The sequence below is a fragment of the Acyrthosiphon pisum genome, chromosome A1 (genome assembly GCF_005508785.2).
Source record: "Acyrthosiphon pisum isolate AL4f chromosome A1, pea_aphid_22Mar2018_4r6ur, whole genome shotgun sequence".
In the NCBI taxonomy this organism is placed as follows: Eukaryota; Metazoa; Arthropoda; class Insecta; order Hemiptera; family Aphididae; genus Acyrthosiphon; species Acyrthosiphon pisum.
In genome coordinates, this window is record NC_042494.1 from 40350421 (window position 1) to 40362431 (window position 12011).

The window sequence follows — 12011 nt, forward strand, 5'->3', positions numbered from 1 at the left end:
CTTCCAGTTTTGTCTAGCTTATTGGTCTAAAAGTAACTTTTTTTCATCGGCTGCAGCCCCCTTAATCGAGTGTATACCCTATGGCTTGCTTATACTCTTGTTTTGTACACAATATTATGGTATTTTGTACACACTGTATTCGTATTGTTAATATTTAAAAACATTCCAGTTACCCATCCGTCCTCTTCGATGAATGTGTTATATACGCCTCAGGACGATTTATCGCAAACACACACACACACACACACACACACACACACACACACACACACACACACACACTCACTCACACTCATCACTGTATCGCAATAACAATATAATAATAACAACAACAATAATGATGCTGGTCGATTGTTTGAAGCGCAAATCGTTTGATCTCTCCGAACACCTGTTGCATATCATACAGGTATAATAATAATAATATAACATAAGAACGAACGGCGGTCGGAGGACGCATGCTGCAGCAGCAGTATGAAAAAAATCTGTGGCGAAATAAATTCGAATCGGTCACCGTTAGGCTGTAAAGCACTATGAACATTTCCTTAAACGCACACCTATTATAATAATAGCGGGGACGCACGCAGAGATTACTATAATAATATAATATTTAATCGCATAATATATTACCACGGCCTATTCGCCGGAAGCCCAATTAGTATAGGCGTATTGCGCACGTTTCGCTCATTTACCCATCTGATATTATAATATGAATACCTACGACCAGTACGCGTTTATACCGCACAATAATAATAATATACAACCATTATACAACACTTGTAATCGTATATACACGTGTCTATAATATTATTATTATGTCGTTTTCGTACGTTAACTAAAATTATTAAGTCAAAAACGCGTTTCCAAACGCGTACGTCATAATATTATATAGGTAATATTATATAGGTATTTGCCATATGGCATATATTATTATATTTTATCGTTGTACAGTGCGAATCGTGCAACGAGCTTGTTCGACAAGATCGAACGGTTTGCAGAAAGCGAAATAAATAATATTATTGTGTACGTCGTATCCACATACATATCGATTTGTTGAGAATGCATTAAAAATAATTTAAAATTGTATGCTATTAAGTATATGTATAGATTATATGCATTCGTTTCAGAATATAATAATGTAGGTTAGGTAGTATAAAATATTATAAATGATTTCCATCTTTGACATTTTATGTTTGTAGTTACATTATTCGTGCCAACTATTGATAGTTCACCAAGTTTATTGCATGATGCGAAAAGAGTGATTTTACAATCATTATTTTAATTTCATAAATTATTATTTATTTTTCACTTTTAAATTACTCTTTACAAGTTAATTGAATATCAACAACACACGTCTCGGTCTCTTTTAACATAATTGTAATGTCATCCTAGGGCTGATCAACCAGTTAAGATAACATTACATTCCGGGCCACTATCCGTATTTTTGTACCATAAGATCACCCAGTGCCACATCTCGGAATTTTTCAAAGGGGGTGGGGGTCCAAATTTTTTTAACATGTAAAAAGTATACAATCAAAACCTTGAGAATAAAAAATTCTGTCTATAAATGGGAGGGTCCAGACTAGACCCCCTCCTGAGTACGCCCCTGGCTCAGCCTGTCACCCTTCGAATCCTAAACCAGAGTTATTATAACACCAATATTGTAATTCTCTAACCCGCTAATGGATACTGTAAAGAACTTTTTGAATCTCTGTAGATAAAATATATTATGCGTCTTCAATACATTTTGCACCTGGTGCATCCCGGGTATCATCCCACTTGAATGTATCTTTATTCACTGATTTATAATACTAAATGCGAATGTGCATAAAAAATATGCAAAGGAAACTGTTTGTGAGGTCAACGGATGGATTAAATAAAAATATTCGACATTTATAGTTAATAAGTAATAACTTTCAAACGGTTAACGAAATGTTCAAAAGTGCAATATACGATTTTAAATTTATATATGGAAATAAAAACTTCAGATTTCCAAGACCTAATAAGAGTGTATATTTTAAACCCAAAAATTACAATAATAGTACGAGTATATTAAAAAAGTCGTTTATTTATTGAATTATTTGACATTCATAACAAAACCGTTTAATAATTTATTTAAATTTTCACAAAATATGTACGCACGACTTAATATAGTAGGTTATAAATTGCACGATTATCTACTAAAGTAGGCAATTTTATTGCTTTTTCATTAAATGAAATTTGTTTATAACTATAACGCTTAATCTAACTGTTAAAGAAATTATTGATAGCTCATAATTCATATAGGTTATAGGTTAGGCATGTGTAAAGGAAACAATCATTTTTAACACAATATTTGTATATAATATTATTAATTATTAAGTAGGTACCTACTAATAAAGTGACCAATAATCTAGATTAATGACAAAAATATAAATGAGGAGTACAATTTATCCCCAATATTTACGTGTTATCAATTTATTGATTACAAATACATAATAATTTATATTCATACTTTATATTTTTATTTTAATAATAATAATTTATTATGGACAATTTGTATAAGTACGCGTAGTTCCGCACAATTATAATTTATAACTATGATTGATGATTTAATAATACAGTTATTGTTGTGCTCGAAACTTATTTGTCATATTACAGTTAAAATTTGGTAGTGTAAAATCTGCAGAAAGGTGGGACAGAACCTCACGTTACTAACTTTCAAGCACAATTTTTGCACCTTTTAAGTTTAAATTTAATTTAAATTTAATAGGTTCGTGAATAAAATAAGAAAAATCATAGGTAATAGACATTTTGCGATTATCGACCATAAGAGATCCTATTGATGCTCTTGCATGTATTATAATATTATACTGGCTATTCATAATATTTCACAGAGACTTGTTTTGTGTTTATATAATTGTCGACTTACGTAGGTCACCCGATTTAAGTTTTCACGAATATAATAATATTTTAAATTATCGAAATAAAAACATTGTCTTTTTATTATTGTTTCAGTGTCGTGACGTTTTAGAATTAAAAGTTCTCGAACTATGCCCGGAACTTACGTTGCTCGGGGAGACGTTGGAAGAGGCCTCGAGCTTACAGGCCGAACACGAGAGAGTGTTGGAAAAAATACAGGTTTGAATCGTTTCAAAATCGATTGTTTACAGAGATTTGAATGTGAAGCGTTTAATTTTAGAACGATAAATGCATCGGACGCTTTGCGTGCGTATTGCTATAAGCATCGTATAATAATATATATTACGGTGAACGGCGCCAATTTCGTTTCGAAACCAGACCTCTCCGTTAATCATTCTAGCTGTTTGTTCGCGTACATTATTTATAAATGTGTTATAGTTATATATACACTTTATAATAATATAATGAATATTATTATTTATCATGTTATTACTCGTACGAGTGCCTTCATTTTTCGTTCACCTTGACGCCAACAAACACTTTCATAGATCTGACTACTATGAATGTAATGCGATTTATACGCTCATTAATGAGTTCGCCCCCGACGACGGTCTCTTCAATTAATCGAAGATTACACATTTTCTATAACATATATTACTGTCCATATATTATAACATTGCGTTACACATTTGCTTCTTGTATTTTGTTTGCGTAGGTATCATCACTATTGATGACTTTTATTTCATGACTAAACGAACAATTATTGTATTACTAGGTACCTACAATACTGTCGTGAAAACTTCAATATCCCACAACTTTGATACATATCGGTCGCGGGTTATCGCAGTATAGTTATTTTATTTTTTGAACACTTAACATTTCTATAACCATCAATTGAAATCCAAGGACTGCATATTATATAGTGTACACCCAATATACAAATAATTCTCCACGTCTATATAACGTACGATTTTAGTTGGAAACTTCGGCCGACAACTAGGTCATGATTTCTTGCGCAGATATACTTTTAAATACGCCCTAAAATGTTCATTGAGTAAATGATTTTCGGTTTATTTAAATTGAATCCCGATAGAACACGCCTGGAACTAAACGTATCCAAATTAGTCGTTGCTAAAACTACAGTACAGACACCTCGATTCGCTCAACCCAACTATACATTATAATATTGTCACATCGCAACTAGCACACGAATATTGAATAATTAATATCGCCGCACTTCATTAAAATAATATATAATATAATATTATGTGCTTACATACCATTTATGGCGGTAACCGGCAATAGCATCAGCCTTGACTCGATAACGCTATATAATAGTATACCTATACATAATATATAATGTATACACATATATACGTCCTATTACCTGCCTACTGTGTGCGTGTGTATTTTATTATGTATGCATATTGCATATATTACACATTTGTGTACATTCCATGTACGAATATAATATTATGTACGCAACGCTAAAAAAAAAATAAACGTGTTTTCGTGATTGTGGTGTACCTATACTATAAACTATTATTAAAAATATATGATATCGTGCCTCTTCTATTATAATATACAGGAAAAGCAGAGTCCCGTCAACGAGTTGTTGAAGAAAGCCGATTATCTAATAGCTACACAGAACACGCAGCCCCAGGTGTATGCCGCTATGGCCGATTCGCTGGGATTAGCCTGGAAAGACGTAAACGATGTACTTCAAAAGAGAAGTTACTTGTTACACCTGAACGTTGAATATCACCGGTATGTGGTATAATAATATTCAGTATCCACCCACACGACGCGGTAGAAATCGTACATTAACAGTACATATCTATATATATATATATAATATTATAATATAGGACACGATTTGGTCTCCGATGTATAACTGTATTGCATTATATATCGGCTCCTAAAACTATAAACAACGCGTACATGACGTATTGATATCGCCTTTTTTCTCCGTATTTAACTCTGTGACATAAACGTGGGTCAAGGTCACTCAATAGCTGTCGATAGATATTTGCACCACTTGTATGTATTGCGATATTATGATAATATGAATCTAACATCGCTGCGGGTTTCAGACAAGCTGAAGTATGCATGGAACGAATCGGAACTTTGGAAATGATGTGCCACAGTTACCTGCCGACCGACGTCGAATCGATCAAAAACCATCTGGAGCATATCCAGGAAGTCCGCAAGTCTATACTGGAAGCGCTAATGGTCGCTTTGGGCAATGGCACGCAGCTACTGGACGTTTTGAAAGAGATGCAAGCCAAAGGAACCCTGGATTCGAGGCCGGGATATAATTATCATTCTATTTCATTAGGTATATTGTATAGTGTTAAATATTATATGAATCGAGTTGATATGACTGTGATAACCAAACCTTTATTAATATTACAAATAGGGCAGAAAATGTGTTGCTCTCAACAATTAGCGAGAAAAGTAGGTACCGATTAAATTACATGAAAAATGCGGTTCATTGCACTAAAGAAAAATACCGTATAGGTACGTAGGTATTTCAATTAATGGTTGAACGATAAACTCATTTGTAATTTGCACACGGCTAATCAAACAATAAATCCAAGTAACCAATAAAAAAAAAAATTGCAAATGCAACAAATTTTTTTACCATAATTGCAAACAATAAATAATTATTAGTGACCAATTAGTTGTTTAAACAAAAATAAATTATTACATAAGTAATTCATAGTTAAATATCAAACATTATAAATAGACTAAGTAATAAAATTAAATTTGAAAAGTAAAATACAGTCCAACAAGAATTCAACCATGCTATGAACAAACAATTGAAACATATATACAAGTATAAACTACAAAATGCATTTTATCAGTTTTTATTATTGCATGCAGATAATATTTTGTACAAGTATAATTAACCTAACTATACGCATTAAAAAAAAAAAAACATTCCACAATAAAATCCTTTTAACTTGATGTACGTATTTGTATAAACGTAATGTAGGCAAAACTATCATAATATAATACTATAGTTAAATTGTTTATACATAACATATTAAACACACACTAGATTTTGAACAATTATTTGACTCCAATTGATGAACTGACAGCAAAGAAATTGGAATTGTGAATAGGGAATGTAATATAGTAGGTATACGTAGGATGATTTTTTAAGCATTTTCACACCATTTTTATGTTAAAAAAATGTATTTATTGAAACTCTGATTTTTCGAATTTTCAAGCGTAGTTAAAGGCGGTATTTTCGAATACTTATATTTATATAATCGAAATATGAACGAAAAATTTCAAATTTATTCTACTTTATATGAGTACTAAGGATAGTTGTCTATTAAAAGGATATTAATATTTACTTCTGTTTTTTAAATTATTGAGTTCAATATTAATCCTTAGATATTCTGTAATATTAAAAAAATGTCCTAGTTTACTTAACCAAGAAGTAATTATTAAAAACATTTTTATACTGCATAGTTAATTATAATTACAAGCTCGTGTCCATTTACAAATTATTTAATATACTACTATCCTTAATATTTAAATTAGAATCACTCAGAAACTTTTCATTTAAATTTCGAATAAAATATGTCAACATTTTCAGAAAAATTACCCAATTCACAATAATTTGCATTAAAACACTTAAGTTATCATTTTAAAAAGTTATTCATTTCGTCACTGGAATGCAGGATACTCCTTAAATGTTGTGAAAACTAGAAATATTCGAAAATACTTTATCTATACTATATCTTTTATTAGATACTTACACTTAAAAATTCCAAAAATTATAAATTTAATGTATGCATAACTTAAATATAAAATCAAGGCGAGCATGCTTAAAATATTATCGTGTATATCGGGGAATCAACATAAATGTGAACAATTTATTAAATTAGATCGATTATTATTTAATAGATAAACACTATTATTTAAATTTAAAGTTTAGTATTAACTCTATAGTATTTTTATTGATTATATTGTAATAATTAATTTAATTAAATTTGATATTGTTTCACAAGTTTACAATTAATAGGTATAAGGTATAGGTATATATAGGTATACGTGTTTTACTTCTATAATAAGTGTAATACCTACATTTTTTTTCTTTATTAAAGAGAGTATTGTTAATAACGTTTATATTATATTTGTTTAGCCGTGTCTCAAGTAGAACATTGGTTGGAGAAACTTCACGATAAACGTCATTCGTTGGACATTGACTGTCACGAACGTAAGACAATGTTGGAAAAACGACTGACAATATCTTTACTAGTCACCGATCTAAATTTACTTGAAAACATACTATCTGAAAGAAGAAATTCTCTGGAAAGAGTTAAAAATTGTCTAGGCGACTCCCAGTATGAATGTTCTAAATTTACGGAAGTCAATTCGAACTTGATAACCGAAGCAAAGGATATAAGAGACCAAGCGCTGAGGGTTGCAAGAGCCACCGAACAACTGGTATTAACTAAAGGCTACATGGAAGAGGATTATAAATTTAAAGCGTATAAACTATTAGAATTAGCTACCGAATACTTGGAAGAACTAAATAGAAGAGAAACTCTTTTAGATGCCGCTATGAAATTTTTCGAGTCGGCTGAAAAAGTAATGAAATATCATGTTATAAAATTTATTTTGTAAATAACTATTTACTTTTCACCGTGGTAGGTTCTCCGAGCATGGGAAACCATACTTCAGCATTCATCCGATGAGCAATTGGCATCAAAGAACACGTACGTTACAGAGACGGTAAAGCGAACCGGCGCCTCAGTAATTCAAGAAGGAAATTTAATACTGAAAGACTTACCAGAGGCAGAGGTATTTAATTTATTCACAACTTTTAAACAATACTAGATCGAGTTATGACTAATACTTTTTATCTAACTACTATTTTTAGGGCGTTAAACGGGTTGTAGACGAGTTGGAAAGGAAAAAACAGCTAATACTGTCAATTGTTATGAAAGACCGCGACAAATATATGGAATCTTCAGAAGCAGTCAACACGTTTTCAGAGAATTATAATAAAGTAACAACAATAATATAATATTACACAATGATACATGGGTTTATTAGTACAAAAACCAATATTTTACCAAGTTTTATGAATCCAATTAAATTAATATTATTGAAGGTATTCTAACGCCTAGCTTGATTAGTGATTGGTACATATATGTATACATGAGTGCTATGTTTAAAGAAAAAAATGAAATCTTTTAATTATTATTTAATTAAAAATGATATATAGTTCTAACGAGAAAAGTTGGGTACCTATTTAATTTTTTTTTAGTGTACTTAATTTTATCTTAAAATAAGGTTTAATTTATGCAATAAACATTGCGTATTTGTTTAAATTAACTATATAAAATATATATGATTTGATTAATTCAAATGTACCATTACTATCACAGTATTACGATTATTTACTTTCATATTATCATAAATTTATTTATTTTTATTAAAAGAGTTATTAATTTAACGTATATAATTTACAAAACATTTTTTTCAGATATTTTCCTGGCTTGTAAGTTTAGCTGAATCGTTTTTACACGAACATAATTCTATGGGTACAAATCTCACGGAAGCGCGAGAGTTTTTAATATCCCATAAAACTTTACAAAGAGATCTAAGGGTACGTAATTAATGCTATACAATTAATTAAAAGATTGATTTGACATAAAGTATATAATTTTTAATCTAGTAGGCACACATTTACCGTATACCCAATATTTAAAAAAAAATATTATTTGCTTTGTAAAAACAACAAAACCAAAATATAAAAATAAACAAAATAATTAGGTTAGTACACTTGTTAAGTAGGTACTAAAGTGTACCTATGATAATAAAATATTATTTGGCTCTGGAAATGTATATACGAATAAAATACTTGTACATAAATGAAATACGATCACACAAAATGAGGTTAAATTGCTTTATGGATGACATAGTATCATCGTCACCACCATCATCATCATTGTTCTGTTTCATATTTTGTTTATAATATATTGTACGCTGCATGCTATACTCCGTAAACCAGTTTGTAGATTTTATGCCATGTTTTATGAATTTGTTCAGACTCGAGGGATCGACATTAACGCATTGGTAAACTCGACTAGTCTGCCACCGTTAACGTACATCGATGCTGAAACAAGAGTCGATCTGGAAGGCAAATCAATCGTGTTAAAAGACCATTGGACTTATTTGGATAGAATATTGGAATGGAGGATACAATTGTCCGAGTTGTATGTCAAATTTTACACGTCGTGTGAACATTTGAACATCGAATTTTCAAACTTGGACTCGATCATTGGAGATCACGTCGACGTGTCTGATCAAAGACTAGATTCGGCGCACAAGTATTGGACAAACATTTTACAATTGTATATCCAACTTAAGAACACAGGAGAAAAGTTTTTGCATCAAAGTTCAAAAGTGAGTATTTGGATAGTAAATAGTTATTATTTTATAAAAAATGCAACACTTCCTTTATTATAAACATATAGGCAATATCTACACATAAGAACATAGATAGTTGTATTCTAATGATTGGTCCAATAATTATATTTTTTACAACAGTATAGTTGTGTATTATATTATTATAATTGTTTATAAATACTAACGTTAGATTTGTGTTTGTAGTTTCTGTTAATTTTCTATAACATTTCTGAAATTAAAAAAAAAATTATTCAGAGCTAAGGTAAAGTTTTGATGCATATATATTTAAAAAATATAATTTTATCCGTCTGAATGCCCAAAATTAGAGTAATCAATAATATAACATCCTAGTTGTTTGTTGTGCTCACGGCTATCAGATAATCGTGAGTTTTGTGTATAAACTCTATTAGTCATATAATCAAGGTGCATACTTGACTATTATAATTAATTATAAATGGTGATATATTGTATCTATATATGAATATAATATGCGTATCAATCTGTATTGTATAAAATACTTTAAATAAGTAATTAAATAAACATATTTTTATCAGGAAATATTAAAGTACAATCATGATTTATCTTCTAAAAACATTTAGAGTTGCTTAAATTTTCAAAATATTATACAGGATTATTGTTCTGAAATAATTGAATGTAATAAAATATCTGAGATGTAGTTTACATACAGCTGAACCTATATATATATAATTTTATGCGTTTTTATTAAAACTGATGTCACTGATGTTAGGACGAATGCTATAAAATTAAAACGCTTAATCGTAAACTAAATTTTAACCTTTTTATTTATTTATTTATCTATACACTTATAATAGTTGAATTCTTATTTTTGGAATCCTAAGAAACACGTATTTTTACAGAGTTTAAACACTCACGGTTGTTATATAATTTTTGAAAGGAAATTTAACTTTAAAAATAGTTAGCTGAATCTAATTATTGTACAAAGTTTTAATGAAATTTCGAATAAAACTGTTTCACATTCAAAATATAGATATTAAGAGATTATTTATCTATCTGTGTGTTGGTTCAAATCCTATGACATTAATTATTTACACTCACAATTTAAATTGATAATTAATTTTATTTTAAATTTAAATTTTTTAAAAATATTATCTGCAGTTACTGTTTAAAATCAGTTTAAGACAAAGTAATGTTAACATGATGATTCACCTACAATAAGTAAGCGTGAACACACGGAGCACTTAACGTATCATACGTCATATATTATGTTATATATTTAAATCGATAATGTATATATAAGTATCGTGTTGTGTTGTTTGTGTGCCAACATTATAAAAATTAGGTCTTGCAAAAGGAAAGTGTCCTCGATGCGCATCCCTCGCAATTTTATATCAGACGACTGACTTGTAAGATTATTCTTTTTTTTTAATTTTAATTATTATTATAACTTGTGATTATTTTGTTATTTATTGGGCAGTCATCTATGAAATAATAGAGTTTCAAATGATAAATCGAATGAATGTTTGTTAAATAATCAATGAACCTATAACAAGTGGCCATCAATAAATTATAGGTATCTACATATTTTTTTTATTTTAATGAAACTATAACCATTGTTGTTTGAGTATGGAAATATAATTATATATTATAATATTTGTAAAATTGAGCTAGTCTTGCAAATTTTAAGTTAAAAATAAAATAAATGTAAAAATTATTTCCATCGCCCAGCCCAATTTAAAACAATTATTTTTTTTGTCGTTTACGTCTTTTGGCAATGTCCGGTAAAACTAATTCGCACTTTTGAAAATTGGCCAACACGAACTGAAGTTGACTAATCACGTAATGAATTCGTCCATTATTATTACGTAAATGCCGTTTTCTTGTTCGTTACATTACAAAATGACCGGCTCGGTAATTTTTATTTCCTATATTATACTATCCGACAGCCAGGCTAACGGCGTGTAAACTATATACAGTTTTTTTTTCTATCATCAAAAACTGCATTTAAATGAGTGCGACACGCACGCATTGGGTTGGGTCCCACCGAAACACTATAATATAACAAGTAAAAACCAATGTGCTGGACGTGAAACATGTTCCTATTGTATTCGAAATTCTTTTCAGAAAATGTGTTACATATTAAAGCAATATAATACAAATTGAATGTAAACTAATGTTAATTATTAGTGACATATTACATTTTTTAAGCTCTAATCTTTGATATATCAAAAACGATTTTAACTATTAAAACCAGCAAATTAGATTTTTGATTAAATATTTACATTTATAAACATTTGGGCATAAGTTCTAAGTCTATAATCAAATTGTGTACCTATCTATTTAGAATTGCGTTCCAGTCCGACGTATAAATAATTAGAATTATTGTCACGTTTTTGTTATCTGCAAAGATTTATTTTTGTGTTCAAAATAAAAAGAACACTACACGTTTCAAACGATTTATTTGGTTTTGATTTTTTTTTTTACTAATTTTGCGTGGTCGATGAGGTTTACGTCCCATAGGCCATAGTCATAAGGCACTGATTAGTGAATTTTTAACGCTATACGCCTACCTATACCTACCAATTAAATTTTCAATATAAGATTGGATATTTGAATATTGTGTTACTGCGGGTTATTAAAATAGGATAATATAAGTATATAATAAAATAATAATAAAAAGAAACAATAAAGAGTAGATT

At 29.5% G+C, this 12011-nt stretch overlaps 1 protein-coding gene across 5 annotated transcripts in view; it reads left to right on the top strand.

Moving 5' to 3' along the window:
- Positions 1-12011, top strand: part of LOC100169177 (muscle M-line assembly protein unc-89) — a 56056-nt gene that overhangs the window by 27249 nt on the left and 16796 nt on the right. For all 5 annotated transcript variants that reach the window (XR_003839012.1, XM_008184935.3, XM_029487061.1 and 2 more), the window contains 8 exons: positions 2995-3117; positions 4487-4665; positions 4992-5236; positions 7058-7506; positions 7570-7719; positions 7799-7927; positions 8408-8530; positions 8974-9330. Coding sequence is in view for 4 of the 5 variants with exons in the window: in XM_008184935.3 (XP_008183157.1) it covers positions 2995-3117; positions 4487-4665; positions 4992-5236; positions 7058-7506; positions 7570-7719; positions 7799-7927; positions 8408-8530; positions 8974-9330 (1755 nt within the window). In the remaining variant the exon portion in view is untranslated. The remainder of the gene's footprint in view (positions 1-2994; positions 3118-4486; positions 4666-4991; positions 5237-7057; positions 7507-7569; positions 7720-7798; positions 7928-8407; positions 8531-8973; positions 9331-12011) is intronic.